A 21,015-nucleotide genomic window follows, 5' to 3' on the forward strand; every position below is an offset into this window, starting at 1 on the left:
AAATGGAAAGGGAAGGGAACCAAGGAAAAGTCGAAAAGACCGTGGAAGGGAGTGGCAGCCTGCGGAGAGGCATGACCTGTTCTTTGTAAATCGGGTTGTACTTGGATGCCTTTTCTCTTTTAGCCTCCAAAGTCATCAAGTCAACACGGCTGATATCTGGGCTCAATTGCGAGTATTCAAAGCCAAAAGCCCCTCATACTCAGTCCTGTCTTCTTCTTCTTCCTCATCATCATCAGCTTTCTTGTTCAAAATCGCAACTCGAAGCCCTATAATATTCTCCACTTGAAATATCTCCGAATCTTTATGAGCGACTCATTAGGCGCAGCCGCATTCATGATGAAACCCAAGAACTTCTTGCAGAATATAATGAAGCCCTTCAAATTCAGTTCCAGCAAAGGTAAATTGGAATTGAATTTAATCCAAATAGATTTTAAAATTCCTCTGCTGCTTCTGCCTCGCTCAGCATTAATCTGATTGTTTTTGTTGCTGATCAGAGGGACAGAAAGAGGAGGATTTGGAGAAGATCGCCGCCCAGGAACAGAAGCTATTCCCTTTCGAAACCCTAGTCGCAGCCACCAAAAATTTCCACCAGAAGCTCGGTGAAGGAGGTTTCGGTCCCGTCTTCAAGGTACGGTTTCAATTATAATATTGGGTCTGTTTAGCTGCCGAGAAATTTGGGCAAATTAATTTAATTTTGAAGTTGTGGTAGTTTTCTTCTCTTGTTTTTTGGAAATTCTATCCAACTTGGTTAAGTAGTTCCGTTAGGCTTAATTGAGTCCAGGGAACACATAAGGTTCTGTTTGGGAACCACGAAACTTGAGGAACACACAAGTTTGAAATTTTAACACTTTCTGATACTATTTAGGTTCCACAAAAATGAAAACAGAAACATCCATTGAAACGTAAGATATTTAGTTGGCTCGATTATCTTCGTTGCTTGGAACCAAAACAAAGAAGCAGCTAAGAATTCGGTTTTAATTTTCTTCTGTTTTCCTTCATTTTCTTAGCAACCGAACAGGGCAATTAAGAAAAACTCAGACATAGTTGTGTAGATGCTGGAATTCGATTGGGTTAATTCACTCAACTCTTCTACTTATTTATTTATTTATTTTTTGGGAAACTGAAAAAGGGAGAATGTAAGGCTCTATTTCTAATGTTGTCACTTTTCCTTCATTTTCTTTGCAACCAAACAGGGTGATTTAAGTCAAAACTCAATAAAGTAGTAAAGCTTCAGTTGGTTTGATTCTTATAATTTGTTTTGGAATCCAAAGGATGGAGAATAGAGGGTTTTAATTATTTCTTCTTCTTTTTTTCTTTTTCCTTCATTTTCTCATCCATTCAGTTCAATTGAGACATTTTTTCCTAAATAGTGGGAAATATTTTGTAGGGGAGGTTGGAGGATGGAAGAGAGATTGCTGTAAAGAAGCTGTCACAGAACTCGAATCAAGGGAAGAAAGAGTTTGAGAATGAGGCCAAGTTGTTGGCTCGTGTACAGCATCGAAATGTTGTAAATCTGTTAGGATATTGTACACGTGGTGCAGAGAAACTTCTTGTCTATGAGTACATCTCCAATGAAAGCCTTGACAAGTTTCTCTTCAGTAAGTAGTGCATGTCTTCTTCTTTTTCCTTTCATGCTGTTATTCATACTCATTTCTCCATTGAATCCTCTGTTTGGTTGTTGAGAAAATGGGGAAAGAAAAACAAGTTTTTACTTTTCGATTTCTGTCATTTTTTAGGTCCTATATAGTGGAAGATCCAAAATATCTTTTAATTTCGTACACTTTCTTGGCAACTAAGGAGGGCCTTAGAGAAACATAAACTTGAAATATTCCTAAGAGCTTAAGATGATGACATCTACTCAATTGAAATCCTCTATCTTCAGTAGGTTTTAAGTTCTGATTGAAATTGTTGTAATATTGTTAAATTCTTCTGCAATATTCAATTCTTAGGAGATTTGAGATTTTGTTTCAAGTTGGATTTTCGGTTCAAGATTCATGAGCTCTTTAAATTTTTAAAGCATTCATATTCAAAATATTGTGGTAAATTTTGTTTCAACTCCATACTGATGCTTATGAACTTTTAGAAAATTTTTTAGAAAGGCAATCATTTTCCCGTTTATTTATTTATTCAGTCCATCGCTTTCAAATTTTACCAAGTTTTTCAAAGCTTTAGTTTGAATTTTCCAGGTGGTTTACTTTGAAGGTGATATATGTAAAGATAGCTGATTTTTCAAAGATTTCCCTTTTTTTTAGTGAATAAAATTTTCAACCATGAAGTATGTTTGCTAAATTCAGATTCTAAGTAATATGTTTAGCATATAGAAGTGGAATGGATCTCTTTTTCTTAGTAGGCATAGAAGTGCATTCAACCTCATTGACGAACATTGTTGTTGACTTTAGGCATGCTTTATTTCCCTGTCAAATAATTTCTCTCTTTCTAGCATGACTTTTGGCATTCTCCTTTCTTATTTTCTTTGTCTACAATCATATAAGCAGGGATGGATACTAGATATATTTATGTACTTACATATGTGGTAACCAAAGGTATAATCAACCTTGAAGCAATAGTGACTTCGACATTCATGAAAGAAAAGGATACAGACCCATTATCAAAATAAAAATGGTGTTTTACAAAATTTACATTTCAAAAACGCACAAAAAAAGAGAAAAAAAAAGTGTTGTTTCCATTTATGAAATACTTATTTTAAAAATAGAAGGGAATTAAAAATCTCCATCTCTTTAATCTTTGTATTGTTTAGTTTTGAAAGTTTTTTATATTAAATAATCTAGAATAAAAATTAGGCATTTATCATATCAAGTTTTAGTGGCAACTAAGAAGGTTTTCCTTTTTCTTTTTTCTTTATTTTTTTCAAATCAAAAGTTCCAAAGGACAGTTTAGTGAACATCATATATTTTCTTCTGGATTTTAATACATCAACTAGATACTTCTATACTAGCTGTAGAACACTCTACTTTCATTGCTACTAATAGAAGGCCATTGAACTCTTTTTTTCTTTCTTTTTTTTTTTTTCTTTTTTCCCTTTTTGAGGTTCTGTTATATTAGGTAAGGAATTTTCTTTCCCTCAATATTTCCGAGGTGCTTGAATCTATACACATGCATTTTTTTACATTAATTTAGCAGCATAATATTTCATTTAAATGTACAGGTAATAAAGTGGCATATAAAATGTGTAAAACAAAATGAAATGTGAGAAGTTATTTATTGAATCGTTTCCTCTTCAATCTCTCTTCTGCAGTTCTTGAAATTACTACTATTAAGCAGTTCAGTTTGGATATAGAGTCTTTGAAGGATAATTTTATTTGAGACTATTAATCATGAGAAGCATTAGTTCAAGGGTCCTGAAGGGTGAATCTCAAAGATGAAATACACCTAGGGGGGGGTGAATAGGTGTTTTTGTGCAATTTTAAAAATTCCCAACATATATTATCTAACCTTAGAATTTTACACAATATATTCTTCTCTTTAAATCTTTTCTAACAAAAGAATTAAAGTCACAAGCAAGTATGAATGCAACAATACTCTCCCAACAATTTTCAAATGTAAGTCACATGCAAATGCTACAACACTTTCCCAACACAATTCATAAGAACCATTTCTCATCAACACAATTTTCAATTTCTATTGAATATCTATATCAAAATAACCAGAAAAAATATTCAAGATAACCAATTGAAAATCACAACTACTTCAACTCATTATTTTCCATGTAACTTTTATGCCCAAGTAAATAATAATATCAAATGTAAAACTAAACAAAAAATTAATCAAGCATTAGAACAAGAGAAAGAGAGACATTGACACCAACATTTACGTTTTCCAAATCCTTCTTCGGACTACTTGCTTAATGAAGATCAAGACATTAAATTTGCTAAGAGACTAAGGTATGTAGTTAAGGTTGGAGTTGGATGGAATTAAATCGATCATATTATTTAAATGTTGTTTTACTTGAAATATTTTTTTAAGAAATTAGGAAGGCTTGGGAATTTTTTTTTACTTAGTGTTCAAAATGCCTTGTTCCAGGATCAATCCAGGAATAGGTCGGATCGATCCAAGTTACACTTTCTTGATTTAATTTCAGCCGTTGGATCTAAGCCTTGATTCATTTAAAAAAACCCCCAAAATTTGCTTCTTGATGGGTAGAGAGAAGCAACAGTAGCCGTCTCCTTTCCTATTTTGGGGTGTTTGTTTGCCAAGAAAATCCGTCTTTCTACTTGTTTTCCAAATTGTTTTCAACGGATTTTCTTGATAAAAAAAAAAAGAGTTGATTCTTTTATTCATTCATCTCTCTATTTTGAAACTATTGGGTTTGGGAAAAACTCGTTTTTCTTCTTGTGTGGATTCAAGAAGAAGTCGAGATCAAGCTTGCTATGGATTCCAAGTGTGCTTAGGAATAAGAAGGTGAGAAGCTGAAAGTGAAAGATGCTAGTCAAGTGGTCCGAGAAGGATTGGTAAGCTTGAGTTAGGTAAAACCTTGTGTTTAATGTTTGTTCTTCATAGTGAATGTTTTCGATCAATCGTACGCTCGTGGTTTTTTATCTCCTCAGGAGACACGTAGGTATTTTGTCCGAAATTGTCAACCTAACTAAACACTCATAGGTCCCATAAAAATGTGTGTAATCATAAGAAACATAATTTCAAAAATCTAAAAAGACAAATGGATTGTGAAGAAATGAATGCAATTAACCAACCCAATGTGCTGAATTAGAGCTTTTTGACAATTCAAGGATAACTGTGGTGGCTCTAACAGGAAAAAGAACCCTTCTATTTTCAAAGCCATCGCTCTAAGCAATATGTTGATTAGCATTACCAATATTGATCTGGTAGTTATCATATTTATTATTTTCCTTAGGCTTGACTAGACTGGGAAGAGATTGACAGTAACATTGATGGTGACTGTGATGGTCTTGATTCAGAAACAGGTAGACGAGAGGAACTGGATTGGAAACGAAGGTATGACATAGTTGGAGGCATCGCACGGGGCTTGCTTTACCTTCATGAAGACTCCCATAGTTGCATAATCCATCGGGACATCAAGGCCAGCAATGTTCTACTAGATGATAAATGGGCCCCAAAAATTGCCGATTTTGGTATGGCACGTCTCTTTCCAGAAGACCAAACTCATGTCAACACCCGTGTAGCTGGCACCAAGTATGTGGTCTTGTATCTTAATTAAATTTTAAGTTTGAATGTGATTTATGCTGTCAAATTGAAGGAACATTTGGGTCCAACTTCTGGGATCTGGGTGGTAAGTCAACCTAATAAAGGATTACACCTTGTAACAGTGGGTACATGGCTCCTGAGTATGTCATGCACGGACATCTTTCAGTGAAGGCAGACGTATTCAGTTTTGGGGTTTTGATTTTAGAGCTGATCAGTGGTCAGAAGAACTCCACATTTGATGTAAATCTTGATGCACAGAACCTACTTGAGTGGGTAAGCTCTTAATCCATCTTTCTCATATTTCATGCTGGTTCATAATTAAATTACTATTCTGTGTTCGGACATTATCCTGTCAAATTTTAATCATTAGAGTGCACTTTGGCTAAAGCAGTCACAGAACTGGCCTGCAAGCATCTCTTGATTGATGATAATGCAAGGCTTTGAATTTTCTCCCATTCCCTACCCCTAGGTTTTCCTTGTATCTGAAGCCCTTTGATCCATGTTGATCTCCATGTAGAAGTACAAAAGGAGTAAAAATAAATAAATGAAAATGACAGAATGACCAATGGCTCTATGCCCCCAAGTGTTGTTTAGGTAACTCCTCATTTAGCGAAGTACCTTACAGCTTGTCTTGATTAAGATACTAATTCAGGACCAGGTTGCTAAGGCCATGGATGTCTTGAACTCGTAACCCTTCTTGCCCCTTCTTATCTTTGGTCGCGGGTAATTTTTGTAATGGATTACTTTAGCCAATTCTTATCCTTGCCCGAGTTGGTCCCTATCCAATGTATTACCTGTGAATGACCTTCCATCCACTCATGTAATTGAGTGGTAAATTTGCCATGTCAGCAGGAGAAAAGAGATGGAATGGCAAGTTTTTGTGATTATTGTAGGCTATTGCAGGTAACTCGGGCATTATTATTTGCTGGCTACACTTCTAAAGAGTCGTGGATTAAATCCATGATGTTTACTAAATGTCAATTACAATGTATGGAACCCTCTAAGAAAAAGCAAAGAGCCAGGAATTCAAATGACTATAATTCTGTGGCGCAGCCAACTTGGGCTGTGGAAGCTTCTTCTAAGACCACATTATGATTATATAAATGAAAGCAAATAGCCAGGAAGTTGATAGGAAACCCAACATTTTGTTCTTTATTTCTGGTTCATTGACTGGGGAACAACTCTTTCTATCCATGGTCCCACGCCCCAACCTATCAATTCTATATATTATGGCCTTTATTTTGAGTTCTACTTTACATTTTTCTTGTGTTGTTCCATTTGGTTTGGCTGTGTTGTTAGAGTGTATAAGAAGGGAAAGTGGAAGAAAACAAAATCAAAAGGAATAAAGAAGAGAAAATAAAAACTAATGAAAGATAAAAATTAAATTTAAATTCAATAATTATTTTTTATTATGAAAATAAAAATTTTAAAATATAAAAGTTTCAAATATTTTTATTGTATTTCATTTTCCTGGTATTTTTTTTATAATCCTAATTAAGCCTTTGTATTATATCATTATTCAACATAGATACAGCTGTTAAATCAATCTAGGACGGAGCTCACATGCTCAAAGTGGCTTGTCCTAAATATGAGTCATGCAGTGATTTTAAAAATTGCCCAATAATTACATAAATCATTTGTCAGATTGGAGTGTGAAGCTGAAGTTGGGCAAAATTTGCACTAAAGCTTTGGCTTTACATTTGGAATTCTATCAAAATCTGGAAATTCTGGATTAGGAATCTTTTTTTATAAAAATAAAACATTAAAAAATTTAAGAAGAAAATTATTGGTTCACCTAAAATTTGGTGAAATTTGGGTCATCTAACAATGAGAAAGAAAAAAAAGAGGGTTGAATTGTCCAAATTTCTCAGACAAATTCTGTAAGTTGGACAACTTGGGATCTGGGTTAGTAGTTTCAATTATTAAAACAATGGTTACTTGTATCGTACTCAGCAATCACAGTGAAGCTCCTCAAAACGTCTGATGCAGTTTTTGAAAATTTCACCAAAACACTGCCCCTAGGTTTTTAAGGTCACTGTATTAGTAATGAATGTGTGCTTCATGTTTTTCTGACTCAGACTACACTCTTTTTTTTTTTTTTTAACTAGTAAAAGCATTCATGTTACATTGCATATTAGCTTCCGCTTCCCTATTATTTTGTGATGGTCTAGTGCAACTCTTTCTTTAGCTACGCTTTGCTATTATTGTCCGAAATTCCACTTGAACGTGTCCATAAGCGGCATCATTGTTGTGGTTTATCATTGCTGCAGGCATGGAAACTTTACAAGAAAGGCCGAAGCTTGGAGGTTTTGGATCCCTCATTAGCATCATCTGCAGTTGCTGAGCAAGTAGCGATGTGTGTACAGATTGGTCTGCTGTGCACTCAAGCTGATCCACAGTCACGGCCCAACATGCGCCGTGTCGTGGTTATGCTATCAAAGAAACCAGGCACCCTGGAGGAGCCAACTAGACCTGGATACCCAGGTTCAAGATACAGAAGATCTCGTCGGCCTACAACATCAGCCTCCACAGCTGGAACTTCGGGTGAATCTTCACACACATTTGAATCTACCACAAATAGCGCCACTGCAACCACGTCAGGGGTGGCTAGCCCAAGATTAGACTCAAGAGGGAAACGTCCTGTGCAAGGTTAACCATTCAATTTTGCTTATTCTTTGTGTACTGTGTAGATATGTGGTGTTGTTTTATTAGTTTGTAAATGTTAGCAAGGAATGGGTTAAAATGAAATGTCAAAATGTAGTTGTTTTAATAGGGTTTCGGTTATGGACAAGACATTACATCATGAGCAAATACCACGGAGAAATGCACACCTTCCTTCAATTTTTTTTCCCGGAAGCAGTATGGTTTTTGTTTGGAACGCTGTCCATTTGCCTTTTGAAGAATCACATTTACATTCACATCCAAAGGACAAAACCTGTTGGCATCTAAAAACAGGAGGTGAAACAGAAGGATTCTCTGATCTAAAGGGTCAGGGACTTATATTATTATCACCCATTATATGCCAAGCTTCTTCTTCCCCTTCCCTCAGCTTGGCTTCACTGGCGGTGGTATGTGTTCCTTGACGTTGTTTGAATCCAACTTTATACCTGTTTATCTGGGTTCTTTGGTAATGCCAAAGGCCAATAGACCCAGTAAAACCCCAAGATTCAGATGTACAGGCCGTGGCTTTTTGAGAGAGTTTGGGCCAGGCAATCCCTGTGCTGCTTTTCTCCACTTGAAAGCAGAGGGAATTAGAAAACAATAACAAAAAGAGTAATTTATTCTTTTATTTAAACTTATATACCAATATCAATTGTTGATTCCAATCTTTAGAGAATATCTATTTTTGAAGCATCTCCGAAATTTTTAAGAATAAATGTTTATTATTTAATTTTATCATCACTTTATTGTTGTCATTAGAAAAAAAAAAATGGGTTGTCGTATTTTGAGTCAAATACAACACACCAAATTCAAAATAAATGAAAGCGCCATCTTATTCTGATCTCTTGGATGAAGTATTTATTCTTGATATGACTTATAATTACTTTTTTAATTTAAGTAAATTAAGGGATGTTTGATAAAATATTTAATTACTGAAAAATAATAAAATTTTTCAGTCTCATTTTTTAAGTGCAATTGATATTTCATATTAATTCTTTTTTTATAAAATAGATATTTTTATTATTAAATCCTCTTTGTATTAAATTTTATCTCTTTTTAAAAGAGGGGTTTTGTTATTAGTTCCTTCATATAAATAACAAATAATAAATATTCTAAAAAAAATTCTATGTTAATTTATTTATGATAAACTATATTGAATCAAACCAATTTATTTATATTAAAATTTTAGTTTTAGTTTTTAATACAATAAAGTTAAATTTCTAAATAAGCTCTATTTAATTGGTTTATTAAAACTATTTTTTTTCAATAAAGTGTTGTAAAAAAAGATATAGTTATTCTTCTTTAAATGATTTTGATAAATAAAATAATAATAATGGTGAAATAAAGTAGGAACCACACTATTTTTATTTAATATTAATTATTTATGTTATATGAGAATATTTTTGTTGCAAACTTTTTAGTCCAAAATTTATTTTCATATTCAAATTATATATTAACATCACATTTGGTTATGAGAAAGTTTGAAGAAAATAAAATAAAAAGGAAAAATTAGGAGGAAAGGAAATGGTATAAAACATTTTTTCTTTAAGGAAAATATTTTATAGTTTTTTTAGTTCTCAGAAAATAAAAGATTTATTTTTAGGTATTTTCTTAATATAAAAAGTCAAAAATTTAATTCTTGTAAGGAGTTAGAAATTCCAAATATGGATTTCATATAAAAATAAAAAAAATAAAAAACCCTATCTCACCTTAAATAAAATGTTGTAAGATTTTTTAGCTGAAACTATTTTCAAAATTTTCCACTCACATATTTAATACTACAGACCCGTAATGAGATAACAGCTTTTATAAAGTGGAAATTTAAAAATGTAAAAATGAAATATTTTATTATAAGGCACATGTGCACAACAGGCTTCTGTGTTTGTGTTTTTGCTTTTTTGAAACACCTTTATCATTTTTATATTTAAGGAATAAGGACCACTGAATTTTTTTTTATTCCATCTGACTTAAAAAAAAAGTGGCAAAAATGGAAATTGTGGTATTGGAAGTCAAGGGCCCAATGCAGACAATTTTGAACTCTAATTCTATTAAAAATAATTTTATTCCAAGTTAGAGAAACCTTTGTTTTGAAAATGTGATGCAATCATGGAAAGATTTGTTTTGTGGTTGTCATTTTGGCTTAATGGAATGCTTGTAATAGAGCTTCTTATGAATTTCTTAGACATTATTATGATAAAATATGTTAGGTCCACAACAATGTCACTCCTAAAAAGATTGATAGTTCAAAAAGTGAAGCCCAAAATTTAGTACACTTGGGATTTGATGATGTATGATGTGTTCCATAAATATGTGGAAGATGACTTGAGAAGTAATGTCCAATATGTTTTTGTGACTTGAATTTTGTGCAAATTTGTTTTGACTTGAAATTTGGTGTGACTCGAACTATATAAAGATGATTAATTTGACTTCGATGGTAATCAATTGATTCTGAAATGAAATGACAAAATGTATGAAACTTGGTCTTTACGACAGAAGACCCAAATGAGAATGAATGTAAGAGAGTTAAATAGATCTTAATAATGTTCAATAATGTTCTTTTTATAAAAAATGTCATTTTGTAAAGGTTTAAAGACTTTTAAAATTCTAAAAAAAAAAATCATTTAAAATAATTTTTTAGTATATTGAGTATATTTGATACAATAAATTGATATTATAGCTTTAAACTAACTTAAAATAAAAGGTCAAGATAATTAACTTTTTTATAAATGGCATACTTTTTTTTTATTATATAATTCCATTACATAGTATTGAGAAAGTAAATATAAAAATTTAGGTTTTTCGAGAATAATTTTATGTTATTCATAACAAATAAATAGGAAAACACGTTTGATAACTATAAAACAAGGTGTTTTTAAACAACTCTTTTAGTTGTTTTTTGTTGCTTTCACTTATTTTCTTATGGTTGTTTTAAAAAAATAATCACACAAGTATGTAAGATGATTAAAAATAAAGAATTATATATAAAATTTATTTTTAAAAATATTAAAAATAAGTTAAAAACATTTTAGGTTCTAAATAGGCTTTTGTTTTATAAAACACTGTATAACAATTTTAAAAAATTATTTTTGAAAATAGTTATAAAAAAAATGCCTTAATAACTTAGAAAGCTTAATGTTTGCCTATTTTTTATTTTTAAAAATAAAAAATAGTTGTAACTTTTATGTAAAGTATATTAATTATTGTCTAAAAAGTATGAAGTTTCCTTATATCCTTAAAAATTATTTTCAAAATTTTTAAAATTTAAGGTAATATTTTTTTTTAATACCTTAATTTTTCTAAATTAGTTTTTAAAGTCACTGCCTTATAAGGAAAATTTCAAAATATTCTTTTACTTTATGTAAGAATTTCTATCAATTTTTATTTGTAAAAACATAAGTAAATCTAAATAACACCTTAACAAATAATTTTAATATATAAAGTAAAAAATCAATTGAATAATACTTTTTAAGTGAGAAATATAATTTAACTTCAAATTATTTAAATCATTAAATTAGAATAATTTAATGTTTTAAATTATTTTTCTTTCCCCCTATTTTCCTTCCCTTAGAATATTTTTTTCATGATTGGTTTTATCATAAGAAATACAAAATAAAATGAAATATAATTAGTTAAAAATTTATATATTTTAAAATTATTTAATCTTTATATATAAAAAGAAAATAAGTTAAATAAGTTTAAAATAATATATAAAAATAATTTATTGATTTTAAATTTATTTATTATTTTCCATCATTTTTCCTTTCTCTTGATTTTTTCTTTCTATTTTATTTCTCTTACATTTTTTCACATATTTTCCAAAACGCAAACATAATCTAAATGATCAAATACATTACCTATATCATCAAAAAGTAGTATTAAGGTAATATTTCTTACTGAAATTTTGCATACAAACAAATATCTTCGAACAAGGAATCCTCATTTGAATGATCCATAGTGTGTATACTTATAAAGATTTTTTTTTTTTTTTTTTTTTTTTTTTAAGATCCAAGAAATTTCAAGTTTTGCACAACTACTTATTATTTTTAAATATGTATATTAAATTTAGATTTTATAAATTTGAGTCACTATTTGCAAACTTATGCCTTCACCCATAATCAATATGATCGATGATGGAACTTCTTAAAAATTTATTATTTTCCCAAAATAAATTGTCATAAAATATATGAAACTCAAGGTACCTTGTTCGTGAAAAGATAACATTATTATCAAGGAAGAGTTGAACTCCATATATTTGTAGATTTCTCATAACATCAAATTGATAGCTGTTTTTGGTTTATGAAAAGATGATTTGCTTAAATTTTAACTTCATTGGTTTATAATTTATACATGATATGAGACAGACACACTAAAACTTCAATAGTATCTAGATCCTTAAATTATTGAATTAAATCACGTCATTTTCAACCTTTTAACTGGCACCTAACTCTCCTATATGATCTAATTACCATAATTAATATTTTTAATTTAATTATAATTCAAGTTGCAACAGTCATGATCTCTCAAATTTAATATATTAGTGTTATGTATTAAATTTAATTAGCATATGGATGAAATGATTGCAACATAGAATTATGGCTTAAAAGATATTTTGAAGGTTGATTGAATCGATTTTGCCAAAAGAAATTGTTGGAGTTGGGTGGATATCCAAGTCGGATTGACCCAATCTATTCCAACCAAATAGGAGATTAAGGGAGAGTTTCAAAGAGTTGGAACCGTAAAAAACTATCTAGAAATCACCCCAATAGAAAAAATAAAAAAAATAAAAAATTATCTCTCTCTCACATTAACCTTTCTTTAGGAAAAAAAAAATCTAGAGAATTTGAAAAGAAAAGTCCTCTAAAAAATAAGGTAAAAGACTTTTGTATTTTGAAATAAACCGATTTTCGATTTTAATGTAGTTCTATTCACTACTTGCAACAAATAATTAAAAGGTGAAACAACTATTTTTTTGAATTTTGGGCATCTCAAATAGGTAATTCAAAGTTTTTCTATATAAATGGAAAAAAAAAAGAAAAACCTCCAAAGAAGGTTTATCAACTTAATTTTTTTCAATAGCTTTCTTTTTTTAGAAAGATTAATATTTTAAAATTAACATTTAATAAGAAATTAAGTATACATTTTTTGAGAAATACTACCCCTTTATTCGGTTTATATAACCAAACCATGAATTATCAAAACAACTAAAAATAAAAGGTTATTTGATTAAAAGAGTAATTGAAAATCCAAGGAAATCTAATTGTTCATTATTTTTTAACCTTATTTTGATAAAAATATCCTTATTTTTTTTCTTGTAAAATTAATCATTTCTTTTAAACATAAATGTAAATATTTGAAATAGTCAAGTTTGTTTTTGTAAAAAAAAAAATGGTTACTTGTCAAATAAAAACATAAGAGAAGTTAAATTTGAAAATATAGGGATTATTTCACTCTTTTTAATTGATTATTTTTTTTTAAATTATTTCTTAAAAACAGCCGGTTAAAAAAGAGTTTCTAGTTCACTTATTCTTACATGATACACCTATTTAACATTCACTTAAAATAAATTATGTGTTGTTGCAATTTTGGTTGGTTTTTTATTCAAGTGAATTTCTAACTCAAGTTTAGGCAATTTGTTTTTCAACTCATTTGACCATATATTTAAACAAAAGTTAGTAAGAAAACTTTAATTTAAAAATGGGTAATCATTTGTTATCTTAAATTAATGAATAATTTTAATAGATTTTCTTACAAATTTATTAAAAAGATGTGTAAATATTATTACAATAATAAAATCTAGAGTGAGTTTGATAGTGTTTGTATTTAAAGTGTTTTTAATAAAAATATTTTTTAAGGGATTATATATTGATTTTTTTTTTCAAAAAGTATTATAAGTGGTTTTAAATTTTTTTAAAATAATTTTCAAATTTTATTAAACATTTATTTATTTTTCAAAAATAGCTATGATATTAAAAATATTTTCTAAAAGTATTGATAAAGGAATTAGTGTATCTATTTTATTTGGTGACACACTTATGAAATATGCTTAAAAGCTTGTTGGGAATAGATTCTTAAAGTTAAAAAAATTTATTTAAAGCCAAACGCAATCTATAAAATATATTTAAATAAAGTCTCAAAGTCAAGTTTCACATTTCTCAATAACATTTATCTAAATATTAAAAAAAAAGAAAAAAAAAACTACTTTTTTTTCTTAAAAAGAAATATGAGTGGGTAAATTTTTAAAAATTATTACACATATTTCTAATAAAGGGCTGGAAGAATGTATCAAAAAGGAAGTTTTGAGAAAAAAATAATGTATTTGGAAAAAAAATTTACAAACTAATCCTTCATTCAAAACAATTCTCAAACTAATATATTATGGACAGACATATGCATGGCTCGAGATTTATTTATTTATTTTTGTCACAAAACCATAATTAGTAATTTCGGTTTTAAAATTTGTTTGAATATAAAATTATGATTGGTGATTTAAGCTTAAAACAGTAATAACTGCTATTTTAAGTTTTGCTATTTTAAGTTTAAATTTAAAGTGGTTCTCATCAATTTTAATCATTTAAAGAAAAATTCAAAATAATAGTTTTCAACTATAGTTTTGTGACATGATAAACATGGCATAAAATGCACTAATTTAAAATTTATTTGGGGAATAAAATTACTTTGTGGAATTTCTTTTAGGCTATATTTGGTTTTCAAAAAATGTAAGGGAAAATGCAAATGAAATAAAATAGAAAGGAAAAATGGAAGAAAAGAAAAAACGAGAGAAAATAAAAATAAATTTAAAACCAATGAATTATTTTTATATACTATTTTAAACTTATTTTACTTATTTTCATTTTCCAGTATAAAAATTAAATAATTTAAAAATATATAAAATTTTAATTAATCTTACTTATTTATTATTTTTTATAAGATAATCAAATATAAAAAATTTATTTTTAATATTTTTTTTCTTTTCTTCAGTATTTTTCGAAACCACGCAGAACCTTAAGAAATCATTTTTACTCAAAAACTCAAAAAAAAAAAGTCAAACGTCATCATAACAATTTGATGATACAAATTGAAAACGATGTAGTATTAAAGTCAAACTCATTGACTTAGAATACCAATACATACGACATAAGATGCGAGGTGATACGGAACTCACACATTAAGAATCTTCATCTCCAAATCTAGAAGAATAGAACTTGTGTCTGAAATTTAATTAACGGCTGCGATTGATTTATCCAGATTTATAGTGTTAAAAGCTTGAACAATGGGCGGTTGATTGGAGTATGGAAAGGATAGATAGGGACCCACAAGTCAAAATAGCTGTGGGATATGTATGAATCAACGGAACATAGTCTGGTTTGAATAATTGTACGGTCAATAACCCATTGAATTTTGGGCAAAGCTGTGACGGGGTGTGAGAGAGGTACCCCTGAAGGTACATTTCATTACAAAAGTCAACAGCAATTCTCCGAACACTCCAACTATATATCACACCAGATGCTGTTCTCCTTAACTCCCTACTCCTCGGTCCTCAGTCAGCACTCCTCACTCCATCAACACCGTCCCATCTCCCTCTCACACATCATGGCCCACTCAAGGGCCCAAAAATCCCATTTCCAAGCTCTGGCTTTTACTAATCACTTTCTCACAGCTCATTCCAAACTTCATTTCACGTGTCGACTTTTCATTGGGTGAATGGGGAATCATTTGCTCGATTTACTTTGACTCCAGAGAGTGGCCCAATGGATTCTTGACGCGCGCTACACCTCTGGAGTTTCGCGTGTAGGGAATCACGGCCTGTTTGTTTTGTATTGTGGGGCAATATGGGAATATATTTAAAACGGGGACCACTTTGGTAAATGGAACCATGGAAATTTTGAAAAACCCCACAGTGTCCCGTCCACGTCATCAATCTGTGTGATGCCTTTGAAAAGAAATAAGAACCCTCGGATCCTCACCCAAACACACAATCCCCAGCCGTCCGATCTCTCCCCAAAAACTCATCCCTTCTCTTTTCACTCGATCCGATCCTCAGAAACCCCCTCTTTAAAGCCTCGCTTTGAGTCTCCTTCACCATCTCACCTACAGTTCCTCCTCTTTCTCTCTCCTAAACTATCTTTCTCTCTCTTCCCCCTTCCCCTCATGGCCACCGAAGAGCCCAATAACCCTCCCCAACCACCTTCTTCTATTCCCCAGTATTCAGAGGTAAATGGGTTTTCATTTCTCTCCTCATCTAATGATGGGTTTCGAGTATCCCGTGAAAATCCAGCTAGATTCCGTCAGGGTTTGCTGATCTTTTCATGTTTTGTGTTGGATTTCAGATGATTATGGCGGCGATCGAGGCTCTGAACGACAAGGGCGGCTCCAACAAGTCCTCTATCTCCAAGTACATCGAGTCGACGTACGGAGATCTGCCGGCGGCTCACTCCACCCTGCTGGCGCACCACCTCAACAAGATGAAACAGAGCGGCGACCTCGTTATGGTCAAGAACAACTACATGAAGCCCGACCCTAACGCGCCGCCGCGGAGGGGTCGCGGCCGTCCTCCCAAGCCCAAGGTTCCTCTTCCTCCAGGAACCGTTCTCGCGCCGCCGAGGCCCAGGGGCCGTCCGCCAAAGCCCAGAGATCCATTTGCTCCGGTCTCTCCGCCGAAGAAGGCTTCCTCAGGAAGTGGAAAGCCACGCGGACGTCCTCCAAAGAAGCCCAAGGTGGGAACTTCGTCGGCCCCAGCGCCGGCGACTGGGGCACCGAGGCCCAGGGGGCGGCCGCCAAAGGTGAAGCCGGCGGTGGTTCCTGTTGGTTGTTGATTTGAAACTGAGAGTAGGGTTTTTAGGTATATTAGCTCTAATTTATGGTTTCTCTTCATTAGCTTTTCAATCTTTTTTTTTCTTTGTTTCAGTGTTGAGTGTTGTAAGCTAGTGGGTGTCTGTAATTGCATGTAAATTGTGCAGCGGCTGTTTAAGGCTTTGGCCTATCTCTCTCTCTCTCTGTCCCTCTCTCTCCTCCACCCCCTTCTCTCTAAAAAGGATTTAAAGAGACTGATTCTGATTACATTTTCCTTGCTAATCGCTTTGTGCTTTTGCTTTTTTCCTTCCCTGTTTCACCCCTAGAAAAAATGAAGTAGCTTTGGATGGGACATTGGTTTTCTCTTTGTTTTCCTTTTTTTCTTTTCCTTTTCAATTCTGGGTTTTGAGTGGCAGTTTCTTTGGAAGAATCGTGCATTGCTGGTGAACACACATGAAAAGCATATAAAGTTGCTAGCCTTGTTGGTGGACATGTGTGTAGGCTTTCCCTTTGTTTCCTTGCGGCAGTTTCTCTGATACAACATGACATTGTTTGTGAACATGAAAAGCATATAAAGTTGAGCTTGTACCATACCCACATTGGTGTTGTAGGTTTGCCTTCACTAAATTGTTTTGGAGACATGGTCCTGTAGATTTTAGCCTGTTGGGTCCTGTCATTTTGCACACTAATTTCAGTGTATGTTGGTATGGTACACTTTGGCATTTTGGACATGCTCCTTGTCAATTTTGTGGAAGGTTGTGCCAATGTGGGTAGTTGTTTGATGCTACCTTGCTTTGCTTCCATGCCTAATTATTGATTTGATTGCAACTTATTTTGGAAGCCAAGTTAATGGTGATGTTATTTAAATAGATTTGAGAGTGAACTATTCATTTAAACCGGGTTGTCATATTCATTGCTAATGGTTTGTGTTATATCTCTCAACGTTTACATGGCATAAATGTCTCTTGGCTTTTCATTTATATTTAATAACTTCTTCAACCATGAATAATGTCTAGATCATGTTGCCATGATGAGGAGTAAAAGCTTGAGATGGAAGGAAGGGTGGACTCTAATTTAGAAGACGAACCGATTCGCAAAGCTTGGTTAAACAATACTCTACCTAACAATTAGGTGAAATTGGAATTTAGATTTGAGGAAGAGGAAATGATCAACATTGTATGGTAAGGGGAAGTTGGGAAATGTGGAAAATGAGGAAATGTGGAAATTCATAAAAATAATAATAATAATTCCTTACTAGTTATATTTGCATTTACCCTTCATTTAGACCTCAAAAGGATGGAAAAGGGAAAAATTTTGAACTCTGAGTTGCCATTAAAAAATTATAGAAAATAAAATATAACGAAATTGTTTAATTTGTTTTTAATATTCTTTATATATTTGTATTTTTAAAACTTTTTTCTTTATTCTCTTATTTTCTTAAATATTTTTTTGTTGCTTTTTATTGCATATATTAAGGAGAATTTTAATTTCTTATTATTTCTTTTGGAGGGGGAGGTAGGCAAGTAGCAAGGGAAGAAAAATAAAGAAAATGCATTTCAATTAAATAATTTTTTTCATCCATTTTAAAATTTTATTTTATTTTTTAAAATGTAAAACTAGAGTGTGATTATCTATGTGTAAAATACTCTTGATGAAAACTGAAAACCAAAAACCAAAGAGAAAAGTTGATAATTTTTTCTTTTTCCATTTCTTCTTAATACTTTTAAATATTTAAAGTGATCATAGAAGTTTGATTCCAAGTTTCGAAACCCTGTCTTACAAAGGTCAGAAGGGGAGTTTGTTTTGTCGTTTTATCTCAGAAAGAGGAAAAACCGAGAAAGTCCATTTTGGTATGAAGTTGTAATATGAAGCTTAAGCAAAGGGTAAAGATGAACATTATGTTAAAAACACTTTTAGACTTTTAGTATACACGAGTGTTGAAATTGAGCTTGATAGCTAACAAGTTTTATTGGCAGATTGAAGTTGTTGAATGTCAATAGCTACAAGCCCAGAGTCCCTATGTTCCATTTCTTCTTATGTCACATTTTGAATTACATACAGATTACGGCGTAAGCCAATACTGCATAACTCTTGTATCTATTGCAGAGCCCAATATGGCAAAACTGAGTTTCTCTCTTCCAAGCTCCTCAAAGCGATGCTTTCTTCCACTTGCATTCTGGTCGAAAGAGGATTAGATCCCTTCCCGTATCTAACAAAGCCGTGTCTCTTTGGTTGCCAAGAGAACCACGGAAACAGTCTCACTCTTATTTTTGCTTGTCTAAACAGCGACTAAAAGCTCAGCTCAACTATGCAAAGTTCACTCTAGTGAGTTTGTTCTATCATTGTTGCACTTCCCCACTGAATTTGTTTCTTTTGTTTTTTTTTTTTTTTTGTTTTTCTTTCTAATTCTGTCTCATTAACTAATTAATCTTTTGATGGACTTGTTTTTGGATTCACAAAAAGGGATACTACAAGCACTGAGTTGAGTTACTTTCAGGTCTTGTACTTATCTATTCATAGCAGCAGCCGCAGGGACTGGACATAGGCCCGCAACTTCAGTGATTTCGGAAAGTTGCCCGTGTCTTTCTGTGAAAGGAGTTCAAAGAGAGAAGCACGAAACTTTTGAATCTTGTGGTTTTTTGTTCTCAACGTCCAGAAATCCCCTGTTTTTCTTTCGATAGCGTGTCGCTGATCATCCGCTCCTGGGGGGGCTTGCTGTTTTGGATTAATTTCAGTCCCTTTGTACTTGTGATCTTCCACGGAAAAGAAGTCTCACACGTGTAAAAGCGATGAATCCATCCTTTTGTCGTTACTCGTATTATGGTTTCATTTGGGCTTCATACAGCCTCGATATTTGGAACATTCTTCATTCTCAGTGAATCTTACTTTAGGCATACCAGATGTTTTCTTGTCTTTAAATGGTTTTTCAACCAATTAGAAAATTGCCTTATCGTCAGAGTGGAATTGTAACCAATCAATTGTTTAGGAGCCAATCGTGGATCTGTACTACTACTACCTACAAGTAACTAACGACCAGAGCGACATTCTTCAAGATTGGAAGACTTTTGGGACTGCTTTCCAACCTCGTGTCCCTTAATTTGTTGTTCTCCAACGTGTCTTAGATGAACTTGGGAGCAGAGTTGACTACTGCTCTATGAAGTTGTCGTATATCTGCTAAGATGGATTTGATTCCCACTTTCTCTTGACCTGCGTGTGCTTCTTTTCCCTTGAATACCAGCATGTGATTTAATCGAGATAAGGGCCAACAATATTTTGCCACAGAACTGAACCAAGAGTCTAATATTGTTTTCAGATACCCGAGCGCATTGACGTGTAAAACCATGATCCATTGGTTTAGCCGTGCTTCTCAAGCTCTTGATGGTTCAATTTTGTGTTGAGGAAAAAGTTCTTTCACTAATGATCTCTATTTCTGCAATCTGCATCATCACAGATAGGAAAAGGGGTGCATATTTTAGCTAGGAGGAGTTAGCAGAGGGAAACGTTAACTGAGAAACCATAATGGCTACTTTTGTTTTTGGGTGTCGAGAAATAAATAGAGAGTAGGAGTCTAGGCACCGTTTTCCTCAGCAACGACTACGAAATTGAAGGGAATCGTTGGGATCTTTGCCAGGAAGTGGAAAACATAGGTCCACTTGATGTAGAAGATTCGTGCTTCTCCAAGCATGCATTTCGGCATTTGAGGAACAAGAGAGAGGGGGTGGGACACTCAAGAGCTTCAGTGATCATTTTGAGAAAGACTATTCCACTTCCATTTCAAGAAAAAAATCATTTATATATGATCTGCGAGTATGGATCATCCTTAGGGATACATGCATGGAACTGAGATTTGGGTTTGAGTTGGTGCCTGGATGAGGGGTTCTGAGGATTTGAAATAAAATGAAATAGAGTCTTAACTCTTTAAATTCATGTCTGTGACATGACAGGATGACCGTGAAATGAACAGCAGCGTATACAGTTCATGCTCGGGTAGGCGTCAGCAATAGTTTTGAATGGTGGGAGACTGTCAGGGCGTGGAGAGTTCCATTTCATCCATGGATTCATGGAAGGCTGTCCACAAGGACAAAGGAGGGCTTGGGACACAGTACGATGTGCTGCAGAATCAAGACAAAGGAACGCAAAGAAAGCATCGATCTATTTAATGGCATGAATGGATGCTCCAGTCCAAAATACTGGAACAGGGCATTACATTCAATAGTATGAAAATAGATATACTAAATTTAAATGAGATAATATAAACAACGTAAAACAATAACAAGCTGACGTATTGGAGTTGGGTCATGGCCAGCTGTTCCAACGTTGGAGGAGAAAGAGCTAAACATGCATCTCCTTCCAATGCTTTAGAGTTGGAAGGGCAGGGGATAT

At 32.6% G+C, this 21,015-nt stretch overlaps 2 protein-coding genes across 2 annotated transcripts; both read left to right on the top strand.

Annotated features, from left to right (window-relative positions):
- Positions 1–8,022, top strand: LOC100249212 (cysteine-rich receptor-like protein kinase 43). The gene is made up of 6 exons (XM_003631153.4): positions 1–397; positions 495–628; positions 1,388–1,598; positions 4,935–5,169; positions 5,304–5,454; positions 7,452–8,022. The coding sequence occupies exons 1-6, from the start codon at positions 304–306 to the stop codon at positions 7,833–7,835; spliced, it is 1,209 nt and encodes a 402-aa protein (XP_003631201.1). The 5' UTR covers positions 1–303; the 3' UTR covers positions 7,836–8,022.
- A 7,852-nt stretch (positions 8,023–15,874) lies between these two features.
- Positions 15,875–16,984, top strand: LOC100244042 (HMG-Y-related protein A). The gene is made up of 2 exons (XM_002284684.5): positions 15,875–16,053; positions 16,170–16,984. The coding sequence occupies exons 1-2, from the start codon at positions 15,991–15,993 to the stop codon at positions 16,653–16,655; spliced, it is 549 nt and encodes a 182-aa protein (XP_002284720.1). The 5' UTR covers positions 15,875–15,990; the 3' UTR covers positions 16,656–16,984.
- Positions 16,985–21,015: the final 4,031 nt, after the last annotated feature.

Source organism: Vitis vinifera, chromosome 1 (genome assembly GCF_030704535.1).
Source record: "Vitis vinifera cultivar Pinot Noir 40024 chromosome 1, ASM3070453v1".
Lineage (NCBI taxonomy): Eukaryota > Viridiplantae > Streptophyta > Magnoliopsida > Vitales > Vitaceae > Vitis > Vitis vinifera.